Genomic DNA, 25,887 nt, shown 5'->3' on the forward strand with positions numbered 1-25,887 from the left:
TATACCACTTTTTCAGTGCTTGGATCTGAAGGCTATGAGGTAGGGCTACGCTCAGTGGTGGTCAGGCCAGGTCTGCTCTGTCCAGCAGTGGCACCAACCCTCAAACCACCATGCCTTGTGGTCAGGCACCAGGACAACAATGCCCCTCCTTTATGCTTAAATTTACATTCCAGAGACAACCAGCTGCTGACCCTCCAGAGAGTGCAGAAGAGAACTCTATTCTCTACCATACTGACTTTTCTAGCCTAGAGCAGTGGTCGGCAAACTGCGGCTCGCGAGCCACATGCGGCTCTTTGGCCCCTTGAGTGTGGCTCTTCCACAAAATACCACGGCCTGGGCGAGTCTATTTGGAAAAAGTGGCGTTAGAAGAAGTTTAAAAAATTTGGCTCTCAAAAGAAATTTCAATCGTTGTACTGTTGATATTTGGCTCTGTTGACTAATGAGTTTGCTGACCACTGGCCTAGAGGATTCATCAGAGAGTAAGTGATGCCCACAACTATAGGAACCTGTTTACTGGACAATCAGATTCAATGTATTATTTGGTTAGATTTGCTCCCCCTGTGAAAAAATCTATAAAAAACTAAGCAAATTTGTCAAGTATCCCAACCCTCTCTGCCTCTCTGTGGCCCAGGAGGTGAAGCCCAGCTGGGGATGGCTGTAGCTCAGGACCACGTGCCCAGCTGCTGATTGAGCCCTTGCCCAAAGATGGGCAGCAGCTTGCATAAGCCGGCAACGGGCCATTTGCTGCAGCATCCAAAGAAAAAACAGACTCAGCACCTCAAGCAAATGAGGCCCAGCACTTCCTGTGTGAGCTTTCCATTTCCTCAGCCAAACAAAAGCCAAAGGGAACGAGAGAGGGAGGAGGGATGAAAGGAGACAGCCGCAGAAGAGAGTTAACAGGTCCGATGGCCCAGGATATGGGTAAATAGGGGTGGGATGGACCATATCTAAGGGACTTGTGGTTGTTAGGTGAGGTGACCCAGGGAAGGCCCAGGCTCCAGAGACAAAGCGTCTGCCTCCCCACCCTCCACCCCACGAAAGGAAGGGAGGAACATTCTGTGACCCTGCGCATGCTCAAAAGCAGTGGCTTCAGAAACTAGGGAGAGCTAAGCCTTTGTCATTTTCTTTCTAAAATTGCAAATTGCCTAGTCGGCATTATAGATTAATAGCCTGAAAAGTTTGAGGCTATACATGTTAACTCTTTGGGGAACATGGGTGGGAAACAGCTGACCCCTAGCTAGCAGATCTGTCAGTTCCTTTGTGTGGCCCCAGCTGCCCAGCTCAGGGCTTAACCCTGGCTCCTGAGGCCCAGCCTAGAGTGCATTTTGGAAACCTAGGAGGGTTTACAGAAAGGATGCAGAGGACTGTCTGATGCTGTATCACTCACACAGTTACAGAGTTAGAGTTGGGGGAGACAGGGGGGACATAGGGAAAGAGGGCCAAACAGTCCAGGGTGCATCTTGGGGTGAAGAACAAGAAAGGAATTTGAGGAAGGAAAGGTGGGAGGGGGGGGGGTCAGACTACACAGTGCACACAGAAAGATCAATAACTGCTGGCTAGAAATTTCTGCTGCAACATTCCCTCTGTGGGTCACCTACGAGTAGAGAGACTCACATGGCTGGCTCCAGACCAGAAAAGCTCCCCACTCCCTAGAAATGCTGTCTGTAGGAGTCTAGGTCTTCACACTGTACCCTCCATTTTGTATTTTCCCCCTCAGAGGAGCATGGAGAATGATGAGATGTTGGGTATGGATGCCTGTTACCAAACACACACATACATACCCAACAGAGAGCCAGAAGGAGCTCTGAGTGCACTACTCCTGCCAGAGGCCACAAAACAAAGAGTGGAAAGGAGAGGGAAGGAACAGAGAATTAGATAGAGAGGCAAAGACAGAGAAACTGAGAGAGAGTGTGTGTGAGTGAGTGATAAGAAGAGAGAGAAAGAGAAAGGAAGAAGGAGGAATGGGGATGGACAATCAATAGTTGACCAGAGATAGGCACCTGCATGCACATACATTAAGACAATGTGCAAACATGAATATACACAGAGATAGTGACACTTATACAGAGAAGAATGGGACACATGGAAACATGATATAGATCAGGAGTCAGCAAACTTCTTCTGTAACAAGCTAGATAGTAAGTATTTTAGGCTTTGCAGACCATAAGGTCTCTGCTGGTGCAGTATGAAAGCAGCCACAGACAAAGTGCAAACAAATAAGCCTGGCTGTGTTCTAATATGACTTTATGGACACTGAAATCTGACTTTCATATCATTTTCACAACTCATGAAATTTTTATTTTTTATTTTTTCAACCATGAAAAAAATGTAAGTCATTCTTAGCTCATGGGACGTAGTTTGCTAACCCCTGATATAGACACAAAAACAGCAGAGGCAAACAAAGAGACAGAGGCAAGCAGTCAGGGACAAGCCAAGACAGATAGGAACAGGCAGGAGGAAGAGACAGAGGCAAGCAGGCAAGCAGACAGAGGCAGGCGAAGAGACACAGGTGAAGCAGGTAGAGGCAGGTAGATACAGGCAAACCCACATACACAGAACTCTTCCCTCCAACAGAGAGACAAAGTCACCAACAAACATGAACACAGTATAGGTAGTCTTGTATACAGACATTTAGGCCTGCACAGGACACAGTCACACAAAGAAACATGGACAGGATCAAAGCAGACATGGACCCAAAATCAGACAGACATGGATATGGACACAGACACACATTGAAACAGACCCCTGGGGTCACATGCACCCAAGGATAGATAGAGATACAGACACAGATATGGACACATACACAGACAGGCATGGACAGGTACACTGAAAGACCCTTAGATAGATCTCCAGAGACAGAAACACACAGACCCTCACACTTAAATACAGATAGACATTCAGACACATAGAGACAACCAGAACCAAACAGGCACACAGAGAGATACAACACACAGAGATACAGACAAAAGAAATAGCCGTATGTGGTTGCACAACAATGTGAATGTAAAATGCCACTGAATTGTACACTTAAAAATGATTAAGATGGCAAATTTTGTTACATATATTTCTTATTAAGTTTATCATTATATATACATTTTTACCATTAAAATGTATATATACAATTTTTATCATTATATATACAATTTTTTTGAAAAGGAAGAAAAAAGTCATATAAACACACAAAAAAATCTACATAGATATACCCAGGCATAAACATCTACTCCACAATGAAACACAGACAGGGAGGTGGGGGTGGGGTATGCTGATGAGAAAGGGAAAGAAGCAGGTGAAATAAAGAGGTACATGCACTCATTCCTCCCCATACACTACAATGTCATGAGAGGAAGCAAGCAGACAGAGAGCACCAGAGCATAAAAAGCAGTGAGAGGTAGCCTGAAAGATGCATAGAGATAAAGTAAAAGGGAGAGAGACAAAGTCTCTCACGCACACACTGACACTCAAGAGGTGGCTGCAGAAATAGTGAGCATGAACAATATGAAGTGAAAGAGAGAGGAAGAGTAAGGAAAAATAACAAAACAGAGCAAGCTATGGAGAGAAAAAGAGAGACTGAGAGAGGAGAAAGAGAGGAATAGACCAGAGCATAGGCAAAAATAACCTGAAACATCAGGAGACAAGGAAGATGTTCAAGGAAGGGAAAAACCAAAGTTCAAATGAGGAGGGAAGAGAGAACAAGGGGCTGTGGGTGGGAGGAAACAAAGAAGAGAACTGGGAGGGAGCTGTGGGAACACAGGTGGGCCAAAGCCAGCAATGCTGAAGGAATGAGCAGGCTGACTCACTGTGAGGGCAGATCCAGGGATGTGGGTGGAGGATTCCAGGTGTCTGGGTAGCCGAGCATCCAGTCTGACCAGACTTTCACACTGGGGAGCAGTTCCTTCAGGTCCGGAACGAAGGAAGAAACCTTGATGTCATCTTGGTCATCCTCATCCTCAGGAGAGGATGGCTGAGCTGCAGAGGCAAAGGGGAGAACTGGGCCTATGTCTGCTGTGGCCCCGAGTGAGGCCTGGGGTGCTGGGCCTGCAGCAAGCTCTTAGGGAAGGGAGACCAAGTCCACAGGACATCTGGGCCCAGGAGCGAAGGACAAGTATCAGCACTTAAGAGGATTCTGAAAGGGAGGACAGAGAGAGAACCAGTGCACTGGGTTTGCCCCAGCAGACAGCTGTTACTGTTCCACCTGTGGCCTAGTTGAAGTTGCTATTCTGGCCTCTCACCCCGTTTCAGCTTTCCTTCAACACAGTACTGAGATGGTACCAGAGTTCCTGCCAAAACTGCATAACCTGAATTTAATCATGAGGAAATATCAGAGAAACCCAAATTGTGGGACATTCTACAAAATAAATGGCCTGTACACTTTAAAACGTCAAGGTCGTAAAGCACATAGAAAGATTGAGAAACCATTCCAGATTGAAGGAGACTAAAGAGACTTGACATCTAAATGCAAAGTGTGATGTTAAAGTGGATCCTAGGCCAGAAACACACACACACACACACACACACACACACACACACGCACATTTTTAGAACAATTGGTACAAACTGAATAAGGTCTGTAGATTCAATAATAGTACTATATCACTGTTGGTTTCCTGATTTTGATAACTGTACTGTCATGTAAGAGAATGTCCTTGTTATTAGGAAGTACACAATCAAGTATTGGGGGGTAAAGGGCTACCATGTCTGCAACTTAGAATCAAAAGGTTCAGAAGAAAAACAAGCATAAGTACATGTGTGTGTATGGGAAGAGAGAGAACTTATAACAAATATGGTTGAATGCTAACAACTGGAGAACCTGGGTGAAGGGTAAGAGTTCTTTGTGTAATTCTTGCAACTTTTCTATAAATTTGTAATTGTTTCCAAATTAAAAGTGACCTCCACCATCCCTCAAACAAAAAAAATAAAATAAAATAAAAGGCAGCCTCAGAGGCTGGACGCATTCACAAAGCTGATGTGGCAGGAGGATGACAGAGGGGCCAAACTATTCGCAAATAGTGAACCAGGAGCTGAGAGAAAGGTACAGCCTTCAGCCCTGCCTTACAGCTCAGCAATCAGGCTTGGAATTCTAAGGGCAGCCTTAAAGGATACAGGACACTGCACGACGCAAGGGCTAAAAATAGTCCCTGCTGCATGTCCGGTGTGGCTCAGTGGTGGAGCATTGACCCACGAACCAAGAGGTCCGGGTCGGGGCACATGCCCAGACTGCAGGCTCGATCCCCAGTAGGGGGCATGCAGGAGATAGCCAATCAATGGTTCTCTCTCATCATTGATGTTTCCTCTCTGAAATCAATAAAATATATTTTTTAAAAAAAGTACCTGCTCTGGTCCAGTGGGTCTCCCAATATGGCTCATTCACAACCTTTATAGCAACCACCAGACAAAGAAAGACATATAGATAAAGGAGGAAAATCAAAACATCAATTATGAACAAAAAGGGAAATTCACTTTTCTGTGTGTTTTTAAAGTACAAGAACACGCAGCAGCTTAGATGTACACTGTAAATCCTAACTACTGAAGAAGAAGGAGGGAATAGTTTTACAAAGAGAAAAGAGGGCCATAAGGTAATCAAATTGGAAAAGGAGGCGGGACTAGTTAGGTGGGCAAAAGGTAGATAGGGTGTTGGAAAGAAGAAGAATGGATAGAGGGTGAAAACACGGAGAAAGCAGCATGGCATTCTGAGTTTGTTGGGACAGGACCCAGGCAGCTGGAAAGCCAACCAGTCAGGGGGCCCAGTCCCTCATCTGCTTACCTTTGGCAGACTCCTTAAGTAAGTGGGTGCAGCGCCGCACCAAGAGAGAAAACATGGCCAAGCCCAGGGCTGCAGCTTGCTCCTGAATCACAGAGCGACACTCCTCCGAGAAGCAATCTGAGGAGAGGCAAATGAAACTCCCATCAGTATACGCTGAGGGTCAAGGGCTACTCTCTCCTAGCTCACTAGTGTACATCCTGATCACATCACTGAGCTCCTTTTCCTCACCCAAGACCACGGGTAGTAATAGTCCCTCTGTAAAAGGGTAGTTGTAAGGCTAATTAAAATAGTGCACCTGCCCGGTGGGCATGGCTCAGTGGTTGAGCATCAATCTATGTACCAGGTCAGGGTTTGAATCCTGGTCAGGGCACATGCCGGGGTTTCTGACTCCATTCCCAGTAGGGGGCGTGCAGGAGGCAGCCAATCAATGATTCTCTCTCATCATTGATGTTTGTCTCCCTCTCCCTCTCCCCTTCTCTCTGAAATCAATAAAAATATTTTAAATAAATAAAATAGTGTACCTGGAGCACTTACCACAGTGCCTGGTATATGCGTAAGTACTCTAAAGGTTATATTATAGGGATCAACTATATAAATTCTGCATCATATTTCTTCCCCAGCACCAGTTACCCCAAGGTAGGCAGTCCAGTTGGAGCTGCAGCTCTCTACCTTTAGTTAGTTGGCTACTGATAATGTGAGGACATAGTAACAAGAACTCATATTCAGGTGGGGGAAATAAGAGATCAACTGAAGGACTTGTATGCATGCATATAAGAGTAACCAACGGATGCAAAACATTGGGGGGTGAGGGCATGTATGGGAGTGGGGTGGGGGGGGCAATGGTAAGATATGTACACATATAATACCTTAATAAAAATTTGAAAAAAAACGCCGAAACTGGTTTGGCTCAGTGGATAGAGCGTCGGCCTGCGGACTGAAGGGTCCCGGGTTCGATTCCGGTCAAGGGCATGTACCTTGGTTGCGGGCATATCCCCAGTAGGGGGTGTGCAGGAGGCAGCTGATCGATGTTTCTCTCTCATCGATGTTTCTAGCTCTCTATCCCTCTCCCTTCCTCTCTGTAAAATATCAATAAAAATATATTTAAAAAAATTTTTTTGAAAAAAAAAAAAGAACTCATATTCAATTAACTCAGTCTCTCTAATCCAATCTAATAAAAGAGTAATATGCAAATTAAACATCATTCCGCTACACCCACAAGCCACGCCCACCAGCCAATCAGGAGCGAGTATGCAAATTAACCCAACCAAGATGGCTGTGGCCAGGGAGCGAACAGGAGGCTTGGGTTTCCCCGGCAACAGAGGAAGCCAAGCTTTCCGCACACCCTGGCAGGCCCAGGCCTCCGCTCAAGGCTACAGAGTTTCAATTATAGAAGATAAATAAATCCCAACAAAAATGGCTGTGGCCACGGAGCGAGCAGGAGGCTTGGCTCTGCTCAAGGCTACAAAGTTTCAATTATAGAAGATAAATAAATCCCAGATACCAGGGCCTCTGCTTGGGTCACCAGGGCGCGTGGCTGGCCTGCAAACCACCACAGGCCCCTCGCCCAGGCCGCCCCACGCCCCAAGGGAACCCCCACCCTGATCCGGGACATCCTTCAGGGCAAACCAGCTGGCCCACATCTGTGCACCAGGCCTCTATCCTATCTATTAAAAGAGTAATATGCAAATTGACCATCACTCCAACACACAAGATGGCTGCCCCCATGTGGACACAAGATAGCCGCCACAAGATGGCCAGCAGGGGAGGGCAGTTGGGAGGGACCAGGTCTGCAAGGGAGGGCAGTTGTGGGAGATCAGGCCAGCAGGGGAGGGCAGTTGGGAGGGACCAGGCCTGCAAGGAGGGCATTTGGGGGCGATCAAGCCTGCAGGGGAGGGCAGTTAGGGGTGACCAGGCCGGCAGAGGAGAGAAGTTGGGAGCGACCGGACCTGCAGGGAAGGGCAGTTGGGGGGGGACCCAGGCCTGCCGGGGAGAGAAGTTGGGGGGGACCAGGCCTGCAGGGGAGGGCAGTTAGGGGTGACCAGGCCTGCAGGGGATGGCAGTTAGGGGCAAACAGGCTGGCAGGGGAGCAGTTAGGCATCAATCAGGTTGGCAGGGGAGTGGATAGGGGGTGATCAGGCTGGCAGACAGAAGCGGTTAGGGGCAATCAGGAAGGCAGGCAGGCGAGCAGTTGGGAGCCAGCAGTCCTGGATTGTGAGAGGGATGTCCGACTCCCCGTTTAGGCCCGATCCTACCTGGGGTCCCAGATTGGAGAGGGTGCAGGCTGGGCTGAGGGACAGACCCCACCGTGCACAAATTTCATGCACTGGGCCTCTAGTGTATACACAACAGGAATACAATCATCAATTAAGATAATAAAAATACAAATTTAAAAGTTATCTTCCTGAATCACCAACCTTTGGTTCTATCCTTACTGCCTCTATGTTCCTCCTTCTAAGAGAATACAGGACACTTACAAATAATCTATTTTCATTGAATGAATTGCTTTTATATAGGACAGTGTATGGCACACAATAAGCACTTAATCTGTGTTAAGAGTTTATTTTCACAATTCTTTTCCCTATAGCTAAAAAGTAAATCTGGCTCCCAACACTAGCATCCTTTCCCCCTCACTTTCTCAGCCTGGCTAACTTCCTTCTAGCTACAGCTCAGTGAAAGGAGCCACCTTGGTGGTGGCTGGAGCTACTATTTGGCAGAAGCTACATATACACTCCCAAACCGCCGCCTGCACATATTCCTTGTGAGTGGTTCTCCCTGATAGCCACTTCATCCAGATTTGAGAGGAATCGGTGACAAACAGGAGGCAGCAATCCAATCTGCAGCCTCAGAGGAAGAGACACCCAATATACAGATGAAATCAGGGGCCAGACTCACTCACTCTGGCAGCAGTTAATCTGTTAATTCCCTCTGTAATACAGGGGAGAGCTCAGAATCTCCAAGTGTTAAAAGGATAATTAGCCACATGTTTGATCTCTGTCCCTGCTTGCATTTTAACCTTGATAAACCGAGGGGGAGCCCCTCCTCACAGTCTCGTTGACACCAGTCTTGCCAATGAGGCCTAACTGAAGTCGTTACTGCAGGAGATGCTACACAACCAGTTACTCCCAACTGTCTTTGCCACAGGAACAAACACAATTAGGATACACAAAGTCAGCTCCAAACCACTTCAGAAAGCCATGGAAGTGAGAAAGAGCAGGCTGCTGCTCAGAAGGTCCCAACATATGAATAGCATCAGTGTAGCAATTCTATTGTGGCTTTCCAGCCATCCTACCATATGCCCACTGGCTCCAAATACCACCCTCTCACTTTCTGACTCCACTGTGGCAGGGAGTAAGGAAGTGGTAACAATCCATGTGATTAGAATAGATGACCACTGGCAAGGCCCTAAACCTCTGTTAAAGGCAGAAAACAAGCATCCAAGAACCAAGAGAAGAGAGCATGGAAAGTAGGAAAGGGGAAGATGTATAAGCCATCCCATCTCCCCTCCGCCCCTTAGACAGGCAGCAGCACTTACCATCCCAGCTCAGCTCAGGCTCCTGCCAAGCACTGACAGCAGCCTGCCTCTAATTAGCAACAAAACCTGGAGCAGAGTGAATAAGTCCAGAGGAAGCTAGGATAGGACAAGTGGAGACCACATCCTGGTGGACGACACACTGAATACACATTAGTGTCCCCTCACCAACTGGCATTTAGGCAGAAGTTACCTACACATACAAGGCCCTTAGAAGGGATAGGGTGGGAGGGGTCTTAGCTCCAAGAGACTAGTATTTTGAGAAGCCCAAGGTTATAATAAGACACTCTCATTTGCCTGAATAAGAATAAGATGGGGCAGGGGGAAATGGCTTTCACCAAGCCCATTTCTATTTTTATAACAAATGGCAATCTCAGGCTAGACTATTTCTCAGTGGGGCCTAGGGCTCAAGAGGGAGAATAAACTGCTTAAGAACTAATGACATCTGTGACCTCTAGGGGATCTAGGTTTGCTCATTTTTTAAGCCTCCTGCAATAAGGTTTGGAGACCAGGTCGGGGGAGCAACAACTGGAGCCTCTTTGCTGTAAAGGTCTGGAAGGGCTCAACTATCTCTCAGAGCAGCAGCTAAAAGGCAGCCTCATGACAGCTTTGCTGTTGGCCATGGTTGTAGCACCTCAACTTTTCCCAGCCTTCCATCTTCCCAGGAAAGGGCCTGATAGCACTCACTGTTGGGGGTCTTGTCCAACTGATGGGGAGGTTCAAACCACTAAGTTGTTCTGCTCTGATCAAGCAGGAGGTACTATTACAGCTATCTGGGGGGTCGGAATGCCTAGATTTCAGTCAGCCCTCTGACTGACCACTTCATATGGAGTCCTTTCTGAAAGGCCTGCCCATATCTACAATGTGCTCCACCCTGTGCTGGGTATTGAGGAGAACACGGCTACAAATGAAACAGGGTCCCTGAAACTGTAGGTCATTTCAATCAGGTGGAAAACACACACAGTTATTTACCAAGTAACCATGGCAACTCGAACCCAGTGCCTCAGTGAGAAATATTTTAAGTGCTATGGTATCTTTAAGAGATGCTCTTCACCTCAATTGGGCCTCTATGGGCTAGAAGCCATATGATGCCACTCCTTGAAAAGTATTCACTCTTATTCAAGTAGGTAGGAAAACAGCATCCGGATTCCCAGAGTCTACCTACTTTGGGGCCAGACCTGGGAAACTGGCCCCAGGCTGATGAATGCCCATATATATCCCTAGAGTTGGGCTGGGCCAGGCCAACAAATGATGTGGGGTGGGGAAGGAAAAAGCATTGTTTGCCTTGGTATTTGCTTGGGTTCCTCTGGCTTTGTGTCAGGTAGCAAGAGCCTGACATGAGCTGAAGAACTCATTAACATTGTGAAACAGCCTTTCCCCTTCTTTCCAAAAGCAGGCTTGCTCAGGATTTAGGGGGATGGTTTTGGCTAAGGAAGTCAGACAAAAATATTTCTTACCAAACAAGTCACCTGAGGTTTTGCCCCTTCCCACATGCTCGCAGATGGGCAGGTGACCACTGCTCCCACTATTCCTGCAGCCAAATACCTGCTCAGGCAGAAACAGTCTTCTCGCTCCTATGTAACAAGGAGACTTTCTCATTTTTCTGAGAACACAGTCATGGAAAACATAAACCAACTGTCGTCAAAGTTGTATGAAATCAGGAAATGGAGCGACCGGGAGAAGGCTGCCATGTGGCCGGATGTTATGTATTTCTAATTAGTGCTATACATCTTTCAACAGCAAGTGTCCTTCTGCTGGGAAACACAACACACTGCCCTTGTTATTGTAACTGTCAGAGAAGTGCTTAAACAGATAATCTCCAGGAAAAGTGATAAACATGTCCCCTCTCCAACCAGTGTGTGTGCGCGACAATGCTGCCAAAGCAAAGCTGTGCTTGACGGCTCCAGGATGGCAAAGCATCCTCCTGCAGGAAATGGGAGTGAGGCACGAGGGGTGGAGAAGGAAGAGGAGGGGAGGAAAGGCAGGCCCACCTGCGTGGACCATTTAAGCCCAGCAAAGGGACAGAAGTTCAGAACCATCACTTCTGATCTACTCCTGGGTCAGGGATAGATTTGGAGGAAACCAGTATCATTAGGGATGAGGTTTGGCTGGTCAAAAAAAAATAAATAAATCTGGCAGCAATGAAACAAGCAGAGTTCCCCTGGTGCACACAGCCAGCTTCCTGGCAAGAGGAGAAGAAGAGTAATGAAGGGAAGACACAGGATGGATGACACACATAGGTCTGATACCCTGACAGCAGCAGAAGGGATTCAGAGGGCCCTGGGGACCATTAGCCATTCCAGCAGAGAATGCTTGGCTCCTTCACTAACAGCTGGAGAAGAATGCAGGCAAGACCTCTTATTCACGGATTCCCTCCCCATGGCTCTTCCCAAAGAAAGGAAATGAATGGTCAGTCACCTCCAAACTAATACCACCTGGAGGCGATTTGTTGGCTCTTATCTTTCAGACATAAGGCTGCTTTTCTCATGAGTCAGTCACCAGTCAGACACAGGACTGGCACAGTTCCTGAGCAGCCCACCAAAACCTCCTTGTGTACAGGAAGTGGGCAGTGAGAGCATCTTTCAAGTGCTGCTGTTTGAGCCACACAGTTAGTTATCTGTGGCAGTTGCTGGCTGAAGAGGAGGTGGAGGAGGCAGTCATTGTACAGGAACCAGACAAAATCTCAGAGCAAAATCAGAGATGTCCATGCCATCAGGGCATAATTCCATTCCTTAAGAAGAATAAATGAGTCAGAAGACTCAAGCACCAATACACCTAAAAATATTATTCGTGCACAATGGCAGAACATAGTAAGGCTGACTGGGTGGAAGGCAAGCCATAGCATAGCCCAGCCCCAACCAGGACAGAGGAAGTGGAGGGTTTCCTCCCTAAGAGCCCCTATTGGCATGCCTGTTACTTCTTCTGGATTTTCTAGGTTTATAAAACACCCAACTTATTTTAGTGGGTAGATGTGGGGGCAAAAGAAATCCCAACCTCCTAACAAAGTAACCTCTCCCATTATTACCAAAAATATTTACTTGGGGGCCCAATTTTGCAGGATATAAAGAAAAGTAGGATCCTGTCCATAAGAGGTTGATAATCTAATGAAGAAGACAGAAAGAATACACCGATACTCAAATAACTACGATTGAAGACAATGTATTACATGCCATAAGGAAGATGGAAGCAGATGCTTTCTGTCACAAGAGGGAAAGAAAATCGTTTCCAGCTAGTGTGTAGCAGAGGTTTCATGGAAGAGAGCACTTGGGAGCAGGGCTGCAAAAGATAAAGATGGGACTGGCAGGATACAGGAGGGACTGCATGTACTAAGGAGACATGTAGGTAGAGACACACCAGGAACATTCCCAGATGACAAGCACTGTACTCAGCCTGCTGTGTGACAGGGACCACAAAGCACAGGGCCTGTATCACCACAGCAAGGAACACAGACTTGACTCGACAGGCACTGAGGAAAGCACTTACTTGCTCAAGATTTCTGAATGAAGCACAGGTGAGTATTTCACCAAGATTAATCTAGTTAGAGCATTTAGAACAGATTAGGGTAGCTAGAAAAGAGTAACAGGGAGGGAGACCAGTTGGGAAACTAAGAGGGCATGAATTTATTTTGAATTAAGAGAAATTATATGTATAGTACTTCATATACTTTATAATGTCAAGTAAGTGTCACATCTTTCTTATAAGAAAGGTGGAAGGTGGATTATAAAAGAGTGACAGATGTCAAAAATGCAGCAGAAAGAAAATCAAGAGAGGATGGAGATATGTGGGGGAGGGAAGGAATGAACTGGAACAGGTCAAAAACTCACTGATAATCTCGGCAGGTTGCAGAGAATCCTGAGACCTCAAAGAAGGATAATACCCACCAAAGGAGATCCAGGAAAGGGGCAGGAATTTGGGATTGCAGAACACCTGGAGGGAGGGAAGGAGGCATGCATCAAGGAGTCCCCATGCTCCAGCCCACTTGGCTCTGGGCCAGTCCTGTCTTTCCAGAACAAAGACACTTCAGGGGGTCAGAAATACTTGAGGAAGACCTTGCATAAGGAGGCCTGGGAAGTCTGAACTGGCTCTCCCTGTGGAAGCTATTAGATATTCAGCACTTCATTTGTTTCCAATTCTTGTATGAGTGCAGCTCCAGGCTGTGGGGTGAGAGGCTCCTCTCTGACGTAACCAGGAAGCAGCTGCAAAATTAAGGAATCCCTCATGACATCATAAAAAGGGTCGATGGTTTACTGGGGAAAGTATAAAAATTAATTACATATTCCCACGTGACTCCCTTCCCCTAAATCTGTACACACCCCCTCCCACCTCAACACATTCTCTCACCAACAACATTCAGAAGCCACCTCTGTGAACAGGGTCCAAAAGGGCAACAAAACCCAGAAAGAGAAAGTTCTTTGATGTGCCACTGTCTGCCCCGTCTATGTGGAACTTAACAAGTGATACCTCGTCCTGGAATTTTTATACATGCAACTTATTTCACAACAAAAGTTTTAAGCTCCTTGAGGAAGAGCTATGTCAAGACTTCACATCCTTGAAAGATAGCACGATGAAGGGGTCTAAGAATTGTCTGTTGTTCATAATAGTAGGTACGCTTTCCTCTCTCATTGTGAATCCTAACCATAAATGACATCATTCCACTGTGGCCAGCAATAATAACTAAGATATATTGAGACCTGTGTTAGGCACAGAGTCATTTATATGTATTATCTCAAAGCTTTACAAAAGATTTGCAAAGGAGTAATATTCTCCCTTTATGACGAAAAAACAGGCTCAAAGAAGTTAAATGACATGCCCAAGGTCACAGAGCCAATAAGTGTTAGAACTAGGATTTGAATTCAAGTCTGTCTGCTCTTATATTCACAGTTTCTATACCTGGCTTTCACATGCTTGCAATACAAGCTTCAAACTCCAACTGATCCGTCCTCCTTCACCATAAACATGAAAATCTCAGACTATTCCAACCAAAATTCTGCACATGAAGTTCTGAGATACCAACTATGTGAAAACCAAAATTTGAAACACAATACCATTTACAATAATGCCAATGAAAACAAAATACTTAGGTATAAACCTAACAAAATATGTATAGAATCTCTATGCTGAAAATTACAAAATGCTGATAAAAGAAATCAAAGAAGACCTAAATAACTGGAGAGACTTACCATGTTCATGAATTGGAAGACTCAACACTGTAGAGATGTCAGTTTTCCCCACAGAGATTTGTAGGTTTAATGCAATTACTACCAAAATCTCAGCAAAGTTTTTTGTAGACCAAGACAAGCTTATTCTAAAGTTTATATGAAAAGGCAAAGGACCTAGAATCTCTAAACAATTTTGGAAAAGAAGAACAAAGTGGGAGAAATCATTCTTCTCACTGTTAAGTCAAAGAAAGGAAGATAGCCTGGTTAACAAATAGTGATAGAGCAATTAGACACTCACAGGCAAAAATATGAACCTTGACCTATGCCTCACACCTTATATGAAACTTAACTGAAAGTGAACCAAAGACTAAAATGTAAAACATAAGACCATAAAACTTTTAGGAAAATAATAGAAAAAAAAATCTTCAAGTGGCAATCTATAAAAGGAAAATTGATATACTGGACCTCACAAAAACTTTTACTGCAAAAGACTCTGTAAGAGGACGAAAAGGCAAATTACAGACTGGGAAAATATATTTTCAAACTACACAACTTACAAAGGACTAGTATCTAGACATATAAAAACTCTCAAAACATAACAGTAGGAAAACAAATAATCCAATTAGAAAATGGGCAAAAGATATGAACAGACATTTCACCAAAAAGGATATACAGATGAAAAATAAGCACATTAAGAGAAGTTCACTTTCATTAACCATTAGAAAAATGAAAATTAAAACTACAATGAGCCCGTCTGGTGTGGCTCAGTGGTTGAGTGTCGACCTATGAACCAGGGGTCGGTCAAGGTTTGATTCCCGGTCAGGGCACATGCCTGGATTTTGGGCTTGATCTCCAGTAGGGGGCATGCAGAAGGCAGCCTATCAATGATTCTCTTTCATCATTGATGTTTCTATCTCTCCCTCCCTCTTCTTTCCTTTCTGAAATCAATAAAAATACATTTTTTTAAAAAACTACAATGAGATACCACTAAATGTTTACCAGAATGACTAAAATAAAAAATAGTAACAACACCAAAAAGCTGGTGAGAATGCAGAGAAACTGGATCACACATACATTGCTGATAAAAATGTAAAATGGTATACAGTTTGGCAGTTTCTTCTAAGACTAAAAATGCACTTATGATATAACCCAATAATTATACTCTTGGGCACTGATCTCAGAGAAATGCAAATTTAATTTTTACACAAAAAGACCTGTTCACAAATGTTCATAGCAGCTTTATTCATAACTAGAAACCCGGTGCATGAATTTGTGCACTGGTGGGGTCCCTCAGCCTGGCCTGTACCCTCTCGCAATCCAGGACCCATTGGGGGATGTAGTAGTGCATGAAGCGGCAGGCGGTGGTGGAGGAGCCCGGCCCAGGCACCGCACCACTCCTGCTCATCCCGGCCCCTCTGGGCCTGCCGCTTGGTAGCGCTGCCATGGAGGTGGGAGAGGCTCACACCACTGCAGCTGTGCTTGGTGTCAGGCGCCCATCTGTCAGCTGAGCGGCGCTCCCACTGTGGGAGAGCACTGACCACCAGGGGCAGCTTCTGCATTGAGCGTCTGCCCCCCTAGTAGTCAGTGCGCGTCACTGTGACCAGTCAACTGGTCATTTAGGCTTTTATATATATATATAGATAGCCTAAATATTCATAATAGCCTAAAATTGGAAACAACCCAAAGCTGTTCGTAGCAGCTTTATTCATAATAAACTAAAACTGGAAACATCCCAAATATCTTTCAATGGGTGAATGGTTGATTAAACAAACTGTGGAACATCCATACCATGAAATATTACTCAGCCATTAAAAAGAAAGAACTACTGATACATGCGCTAACTGCAATAGGTTGTCAGGGAATTATGCTGAGTGAAAAACGCCAATTTTAAAAGGTTACATACTATATGATCCTATTTATATAACCTTTTGAAGTAATTATAGAGATGGAAAACGGGGGTTAGGATTTGAGGATAAAGGGGGCAGGGATGGTTCTAAAGAGGTAGCATGAGGGAGTTTTATAGTGATGGAACAGTTCTGCATCTTGATTATGGTAGCAGTTAGATGAAGCTACCTGTGTGGTAAAATTGCATAGAACTACACACACAAACATAAAGGAGTGCAATCTAAATAAGGTCTGTGTATTGTACCAATGTCAATTTCATATTGTGTTGATATTGTACTAAAGTTATGGGATGCTAATGTTACAGAAGGAAGGATGAAGGCTGTACAGGACCTACCTGTACATTTTTTTTCAACTTATTGTGAATCTATAGTTATTTCAAAATAAATAGTTTAAATTAAGTAAACAAACAAACAAACAAAACCAAAAAAGATCTGACACAGGATTCCAGACACTTCTCTTTTACATAAAAAAGAGCTACTTAACATGTTGGAGACATCTTCTCAATTAGCTGGTTACTGTGTGCAGATGCTACAGGCCCTTGTTCTCACCTTGTGTGGCCTGGCCTGAGCTGCTGGAGATGCCGCCCAGCTGTGTGGCTCCTTATCTGGACTGAGCAAGAAACTACCAGGGCAAACAAAAGGAAAATAAGACAAAAGAAGGGAAAGTTCACTGAAGACAGAACTTCTGTCTAAAGAACAAGGAGTAAAGCAAGTGAACTTCATCATCAAGGCTATGATTCATTGGATCAGTAAAGTCCATGTCGAGCAGCACAAAGTGAAGGTGATGAGAAAGTGAAGAAAGATGACAAGAAGAATGAATTGCAGAAGCTAAGTGAGCTGTTTAAACATGTTCTTGCTGCTCAAAAAATAAGTAAAGGTATAAATCTCAAACTAATGGTATGTACATTCTTTAACAAGGGCAGTCAGGGGGGGAAAGTTGCTTAAAACATGAGCCTTAGCACTGTTTTCTTCATAAATGAAACTGCTTATGCAGTTTCAGTGCTACATAGCTTTGGACCATTAATCAGATGGATATTAAGAAATTTTAAAAATTGGCAGCATCAGCTACAATACCGTGTTAAATTGCCTCTTTGCCAATAAACCTGTAAAGATCAAACTTTAAAAAAATAGACTTCATTAAAATAAAAAACACTTGTTCTTCAAAAGACAAAAGTGGGGGAAAAAAGCCAGAGAAAATTTTCTAACTGGGAAAAATAGTTGTAAAATATATATTTGACAAAGGACTCATACCTAGAATATATAAAGAACTCTTTCAACCTAATAAGATTTTTTTTTAAATGAGGAAAGATATATGGATGGCAAATAAATACATGCTTAACATGCTCTTATGACAAGATGTTCAACATTATTAATCATTAGGGAAATCAAAACCACAAAGCAACTCCACACCCACTAGGATGGCTATAATCAGAAAGACAGAGAAAAAAAGTGTTGGTGAGGATATGAAGTAACAGGAACTCTCACAACATAAATGACACAAATACTTTAGAAAACAGCTGGGAAGTTTCTTAAAAAGTTAAAACACACATTTACCAAATGACCCAGCTATACTACTCCTATGTATTTGCCCATGAGAAATGAAAGCATTTATCCACACTTGAATTTTCATAGAAGTTTTATTCATAGCAGCCAAAAACTGGGGAAAAACAAATGTCCATCAACAAGGGAATGAATAAACAAATTGTGGTATATCCATAGAATGGAAGACTACTCAGCAAAAAAAACAAATTACTGAATCAATCAACAACATGGATGAATGTCAAAATCATTAGGCTGAGTACAGAAGACAGGTGGGGGTCAGGACACGAATATGCTATTTGAATTATAGAAAATGCAAATTAATCTACAGTGCCAGCAAGTAGATCAGCAGTTTCCTGGGGATTGGGAGGGGAGAGTTAAGGAAGAATAGACTACAAAGGGGCACAAGGAAACTTTTGGTGGTGAAGGATACGTTTACTTAATTTGGGGGAGAGGGGCGGTCCTCAGGAAACTAGTCACAGAGGCAAAAGGGCCCTTGGAGCTTAGAAGAGAGAGGGAAGGGGGTGTGGAAAGGTTCAGGTGTGCTCCGTAGAGAGAGCTGTTTACTATCTTGATGGGGTGATGGTTTCACAAATGTGTACATATGTAAAAATTCACCAAAATGGATGCTTTCAATATGTGTATTCTAAAATACATCAACTTATCTCAAAACTGTTTTTAAAAGTGTTAAATAGAGGAATGACATTTGAGAGGCAAGTCTGACTCATCATTTCAGATTTTAAGAGTTCCTAACTTAAAGGCAAATTTAATAAAGAAAACTAGACATCTACTGAGTGCCCACTATATACCCAGGCCCTGGAAAAGGTGCCTTGCATATGTTATCTACTTTGAAACTCAGAAAAACCCTGCAAACTGGGGTCTAGTTCCCATATTATAGACAAGGAAACTAAGACTCAGAGAGGATAAGTTAACTTTCTTCATCAAGGTCATACTAATTATAAATGACTGAGTGGAGAATTCAGATTTTAAAAAATGTTTTTATTGATTTCAGAGAGAGGGAGAGAGAGAGGGATAGAAACATCAAGGATAAGAGAGAATCATTGATCGGCTCCCTCCTGCATGCCCCACAATGGGGATCAAACCTGCAACCCAGGCATGTACCCTGACCGGGAATCGAACCATGACCTCCTGGTTTATGGGTTGATGCTCAACCTGAGTAACATCAGCCAGGCAAAGATTCAGATTCTTGATCTGGTTGATTTCAAAGCTCTTTATAGCGTGACAACGCAACTGCTACCTTTGGAAGGTGAGAAAACAATCTACAGAAGTGCTACACCTTCTTCAGGAAACAGCTTAGCTTTCCCTCCACCTTTATATGGCATTCTAGAGTCAAGAAATGTCCTGAGGGCTCTATCAATACATCTTAGTAAGACGACAGCAAACCATTTCTACTCTCTACAAGAAAAAATAAAAGCACCTCTAAACGAATGTGTAACTTTTTCCAGAAAATACCCATGCAGTTTAGAAATGGTATTCCTACAGATCCTGGGAACTCAATCAATCAATCCATCCATTCATCCATCTACACTCTGGCCATTTCCACCTTAGCTGTGTCTCTGGATTGGTATTTTTGTCATTCAGAATTTCCTGCCACATTCTAGGGTTATTCAAAAATATGTCACCTCTTGGGAAAGCTGAACTGCTGCCAACAGAATGGCATGCTGGCACCAGCTGAGTCACTCAGGAATGGGCCACAGCAGAAAAGGGCCTGCCAGTTCAGGATCTCATTTGAAAGAGTTACAAGTAGATCTTGTAGGGCAGAGTTTTTGCTTCCACACAGACTGCCTCTTTCCCAATTTGGGGGAAGAACAAGTAAGAATGGCAGCTTCTTAATTACATCAGGCAGGTAAGTCCCTATGAAATTCCATCAGCAAATCTGGGTATCTTGTTTAAGGATTTATTTACTTAAGGTTGTGGAGCAGAAGAAAAGGGAAGGAGGCTTCCTAAGAGGCATGCCCATTAGCCAACCTACAGGGAAGCTTTTGCTGCAACAATGAGAAGGAATTAATACAGCTACATCCCTTCTGATACAGAAGGCAGAGATTTGGCAGCTGATTCAGACAGCTTGCAACCCACCTTTGCTGGTATGAAGTTTCAGGAGCACTTAGGACTTAAAGTAAAAGCTAATGAGACATAATGCCTGCAGAAATCCTGATTCAGAGAAAGCTTCTTTGACATGGGAGGCAGAGGGACAGAAAAGTGCTCTGTTTCCGTATTAACAGATTAAAACAATTTCTTTTCATTTTATGGGTTCCTAAAGAATTTTTAAAGGAGTTTGACAGAATTTGCAAACAATACAAAAAACAAAAAACAACAAAAACCTTCTGAGATAGATATGGCAGAGAAGTACCCAGAATAGGAAGGGTTCTCTTGGACTCCTGAGAAGCTTCCAGAATGCAAAGATTAGAGTCATCAAATAAATCTTGAGGAGTCAGTACTGAAAAATGAGGTCAATGATAAGTCATAATTCTTGGGTGGATTCCTTGTGAATAACCAGATCTGCACATTCATATGGCTCTGCTCTAGCAATCCACTCTAAAAAGTTTCTCAAAGCTTTACAATTCATGATCCATGCCCAAACTACAGCAAGTAACGACTCCATCCAACCCCACCCACCATGTAACATGTAGTTTTAAAGTAGAAAAGAGGTCAGCAGAATACTAGTATTGGCTAAATAAAGCAATTACGTCAAAGAAGAAAGTGAGAAAGCATTCAATGAAGGTGACTAGAAACCCACCAAGGCATGAACTAGTCCCAACTCAGAAGCTCTAGAAAGGACAGCCCTTTTAGTAATAGCTCTTCCAAATTTGTATTCCATTTGCTAACTGGTCAGTTGTCAACAATACTTACTGAAATCTATATACGTTGTTTTGAACTAGATTTACATTTTTAACTTATATTTATTCTTTTATACCTATTCCACAAAAATTTTTTGACAATTTAAAGGCAAAATCGCCTATAATGAAAGAACATTAGTAGATATAGGAAACCAGAACCAAGAAAAGGAAAATACAAATATGTCAATCACATGGATTAACAATCTGTCATGAATGAACTTAAAATTTGCCTCTGATTTTCCTGGCAGTCAAAGGAAAAAAGGAAACACCAACAATTGTATAGTTGTCATTATTGGAAAGGAGTAAGTATATCAGTTGCTCAGGAAAAACAAATCTTTTCTCAGCACTGAGTTCTAAAATATTTTTTTTTAATATGGACTCTATGCAAGGGATACTGTATGAAAAAAATAAACAATGATCTTGAAAAGGTCTTTTTAACACATGGCCTTATACTACACATTGTTAAAATATACTCAAGAAATACGATCCTAAAGTTATCTGTGTTGTTAGGCAAAATACATATGTATTACAATCTAAGAATGTTTTTCCAAAAATATAGATACAGGAATATTTAAATATTAATTAGGTATACAGTGCTTTAAGAAAATCTTTAAAACTAAGTTAAAATAATTCTAAATTAGGAGATAATTTTCAGTTCAAAAGGATCCAGGAAGGGTTTCTTTAGGCAGAGAGATCCCTGATGTGTAATCCATTTGTTTACCCAACATTCAGTATGTGACAAAGAGACTAAGTCAGAAAAATCCAAGTACAAGTGCTATCTATATGAAGTGAATGACTAAAGACTGAAGTATTCCAAAATCTTAAAAGAAAAACCCTAGATAAATGAGAAATGACAAACACTATAAAAGATTCTTGTTCAAAAAGGATAAAGGATATCTTAAAATATATATGCTATTAAAATATACATGTATAAACATATATGTATGGATATTAAAGGGAAATGGTCTAAACTATATAATTCGATTTATGAACACTTAAGGGATATTTCTAAAACAAAAGTACAACAGCATGTTATAAAGCAAAGAGATTTAAAAGCTAAATTTATACTTGAACATTAGTACAGAGAACAAAGTTATATAATTGTGGGATTAGCACCCCCTGCCAAAAGACAGTTTTTAAGCACCAGTCAACTTCAGTTTCTTGGTGAAATTTTCTCCATTTAGAGAACAGCATTGACCTATTTCTGCCTGGTTCAAAAGACCTAACAGATTTATGTACAGAGCACTGCCTTGCTTCTTAAAAAGCACCCACACCACCAGATAGTAAATGACAATAGCCAAGAAGAAATAACCTACCTCCGTGGCCCTGAATGGCCATTCTTCCACCCCCACTCCCCAAGCTACTATCTCTTTCCTCTCCAATATCTAAGTCCTTCCTTCTTCAAGACCCAACATAATATAAGCCTGTCCTGTGCTGCCTGATAGGCCGCCTTCCTCTGGACTCATAGTATTTCTATCCATAATATAAACCAGGCATGTGGCTCAAAGCTACACTAGCACAGGGTTTACAACTCATCTAGCTTCCCTACTAGGCTAGAAATCCCACTAGAGCAGGGTCTATAGTGCAGAATCTGGTAAATCCCAAGAACTTACCAAATGTGCCTAGTCATCAGAGGTGATCTGTGCTGAGTAGTCCCTCACTTAGTGCTGGGTTAATTCATTTCCTTATTCCCACAGTCAGTGTTTATTAAGCAACTACTTTACCTTGTTCTAGGCCAGCCGTGGGCAAACTACGGCCCGCGGGCCGGATCCGGCTGTTCTATCCGGTTCTCTTGCTCTCCCCTCCGCTCCTTTACTTTGAATTTATATTAGTTCACACAAACACTCCATCCATGCTTTTGTTCCGGCCCTCCGGTCCAGTTTAAGAACCCATTGTGGCCCTCGAGTCAAAAAGTTTGCCCACCCCTGTTCTAGGCATTTAGCTTTCAAAGACGAATCAGATATAAACTGGACCTAAAGGAGTTGAAGACTAATAGGATTCAGGTATGTATTATCAAAGAAGAAAATAAAAAATATCTTCAGAGGTAAAGATATTGTGTGAAATTATATGAATGAGTAAATTCACTGCTACACAGTTCAACAGGAAAAGCCTGTGAACAACCTAAATTTCCATGAGTAGAGGACATTAAATAAATTTTGGGACATGCATAGAATGGAACAGATAGCCATTAAAAAAGGTGAGATAACTATTTGTAAAATTACATGTATATAAAAATAATGTAACAATTAAAGCTACTATTCACTAAATCCTTACTATGTGCCAGGAAGGGGAGGGGCAGAGGTGTAAACAATATGCAGAAAGAAGCAGAGGAGCTGGAAAAAAGGCTTTCTTGGTTCCCATCCCTTTCTTGGTTCCAATATAGCAGGCCTGGCTATATCCTTGTCCTCAAATTCCTTGCAATACATTTCCTTTCTTGTTTAAGCTGTTTCAAGATGGTTCTTATTATTTTCAAATGCCCTTTACATACAGGGTAAAGAAGAAAAAAGTGAGGTTGACATTTGTAAAAACTCATCAAACTGAACATTTAAAATCTGGGCATTATTGTTTTATGTAAATTATACCTCAACATAAAAATAGAAACAGTGAGGCGGAAACAGCTGAGGCACATGGAGGACACTGGTACCAATAACAGAAATACTATACATAGAAGGAACAGTTCTTGTGGGGCAGCAGATGACCTGGTGCACCACCCAGATCCCCTCCAGGACTAAGGCACTCACTGTCCCAACCGCTAAGAGTGTTGGCAGCAGCAGTTCTCAGCTGATCCCCTCTCCCAGACTTTCTCGCAGCTGAGGAAAAGCACCTCCCCAATGTCACTCCTAATTCCCAGGGATAAATCACATCCATTCACTGGCTGATGGAGGGCAGGAGGGGGTATAAAGATTCAACCCTGCCCTAGCCTATTTGGTTCAGTGGATAGAGCATCAGCCTGCAGACTGAAGGGTCCCGGGTTCGAGTCCAGTCAAGGGCACATGCCCAGGTTGCAGGCTCAATTCCCAGTAGGGGGCGTACAGGAGGCAGCCAATCAAAGATGTTTCAGCATTGATGTTTCTATCTCTCTCTCCCTCTCCCTTCCTCTCTGAAATCAATAAAAAATATATATTAAAAAAAAAAAAAAGATTCAGTCCCTCTGACCCAATTTGAGACTATTCTAAAGAGTTAGTCCAGCTCCACAGCTCCTTGCAGAACTGGCCGAGGCCTCTTATTTACAGCTGCAGTGCAGTTTAACTTCTCCCCCTGTCCTATCCTGCTTCCTTCATGCCCCCTGAGATAGTGACCCTGAGAGCATTCCCAACCAGCTTTCTGGGGGTGGGGAGCAAATCTCCATCTTAAGAGCGTGCTTCCTGGGAAACCTGATTTGCAATGTGAAAAGCACAAGTCGATTTTTAGTAAGCTTGAGATTCCAGGTGAAAATGTCAAACAAGAAGTTAGAAATGTGGGCTAAACCTCAGGAAAAGGATCTGGGCAGTAAAGAAATTTAGGAGAGCCGAAGCCGGTTTGGCTCAGTGGATAGAGCATCGGCCTGCGGACTGAAGGGTCCCGGGTTCGATTCCGTTCAAGGGCGTGTGCCTTGGTTGCGGGCACATCCCCAGTGGGAGGTGTGCAGGAGGCAGCTGATCGATGTTTCTCTCTCATCAATGTTTCTGGCTCTCTATCCCTCTCCCTTTCTCTCTGTAAAATATCAATAAAATATATTTTTTAAAAAAGAAAGAAATTCAGGAGCGACCCACATAGAGGAAACAGTTAAAACCATGAGATTTTACAATACACCAATGGGGAAAGACTAGAGAGAAGGCCAAGGTAATATCTTTAGTAAATGTTGATATTTGGGATCCTGGATGAGAAAGGGAAGACCCAAGAAACAGGCAGTGAGAAAGGGGAGAACAAAGGAACCAGTTATGATCCCTGAATACTTTTCTAGAAAGTCTGCAGTCAACAAAGGCAAATGCTACCCCAAAATCTAAGAAGAACGAGACACACAGTGTGGCCTACAGGATGCTCAGCTTTTGTTGGTTTATCTTCAACAGCTTCTGTCCTAGACAACAGGTACAGAATATCTCTGAATGCCCTGAAGTAGACCACTGCTAGGCTGGTCAGCAAAGAAAAGCTGAAATGCCATAGTATACAAACCTAAGTGAGCCAAGACAGAGGTCAGCTGCTTGAGTCATTTGGAAGAAACCCCTTCTAAAAGGCTTCTTTCAAGAGAATTCCCAAGGATGTTCTGAACAAACAGCTGGGATCCTTAAAAGGATTACTGTCCTTATTGAGCAAATTCAAACCTCAGTCAAAGCCACAGACTTTCAAATAGAACTGATTCTAACATACTTTTTTTTTGCACCAGACCAGCCGTGGGCAAACTACGGCCCGCGGGCCAGATCCGGCCCGTTCGGCTGTTCTATCCGGCCCGCAGAGCCGAAAGAGCGGAGGGTTCTCTTGCTCTCCCCTCCGCTCCTTTACTTTGAATTTATATTAGTTCACACAAACACTCCATCCATGCTTTTGTTCCGGCCCTCCGGTCCAGTTTAAGAACCCATTGTGGCCCTCGCGTCAAAAAGTTTGCCCACCCCTGCACCAGACCCTAAGTATAAAAAGGGAGGAATGGGGTAATCACTATAGACATTAGCATCAGTGTTTTGAATACAAACTCTTCTTAGCCATGGCACCCTAAAGGAAATAATATACCACACAAACAGGTGTTATTTGACCACCAATCCTTGGCTGGAGTAAACAGAAAAGGATTTACCTTCTGTATGGAAGGAATTTACCTTCTGCTCCTGTGCCCAACACAGCTATGCAATATTCTTCAATGACTCATTGACTTTCCCTGTGTTTTCTTTCTGGGTGTGGCTGGGGGATCCCCACATCAACATCTCTTGCCCCAACTCCTCCTGCCCAACCTGCAATCAAAGACCAAGGCACCGAACATCGCAGACTCCCTAAAGTGGCTATATTTCCTGCAGAGATCTGAAAACCTGTTGGAGTTTCAAAAGTCAGCACTAATTTCAAATCTGATCAGCATCTCTGAAAGTCACAGTTACCATACAGCTGAGTAAAATATTTTTTCATAAATTTAACGCCAGCGTGTCTGTGTTTGGAAACTTTGAAAATACATGTT

At 43.3% G+C, this 25,887-nt stretch overlaps 1 protein-coding gene across 1 annotated transcript in view; it reads right to left on the reverse strand.

Moving 5' to 3' along the window:
• Positions 1–25,887, reverse strand: part of SMG6 (SMG6 nonsense mediated mRNA decay factor) — a 232,056-nt gene that overhangs the window by 122,597 nt on the left and 83,572 nt on the right. Inside the window, exons 11-12 of the mRNA XM_080678773.1 lie at positions 5,762–5,878; positions 3,798–3,966 (exon numbers count right to left, since the gene is read on the reverse strand). Of these exons, the coding sequence (XP_080534899.1) occupies positions 3,798–3,966; positions 5,762–5,878 (286 nt within the window). The remainder of the gene's footprint in view (positions 1–3,797; positions 3,967–5,761; positions 5,879–25,887) is intronic.

This window comes from Plecotus auritus (assembly GCF_963455305.1).
Source record: "Plecotus auritus genome assembly, chromosome: 7".
NCBI lineage: Eukaryota > Metazoa > Chordata > Mammalia > Chiroptera > Vespertilionidae > Plecotus > Plecotus auritus.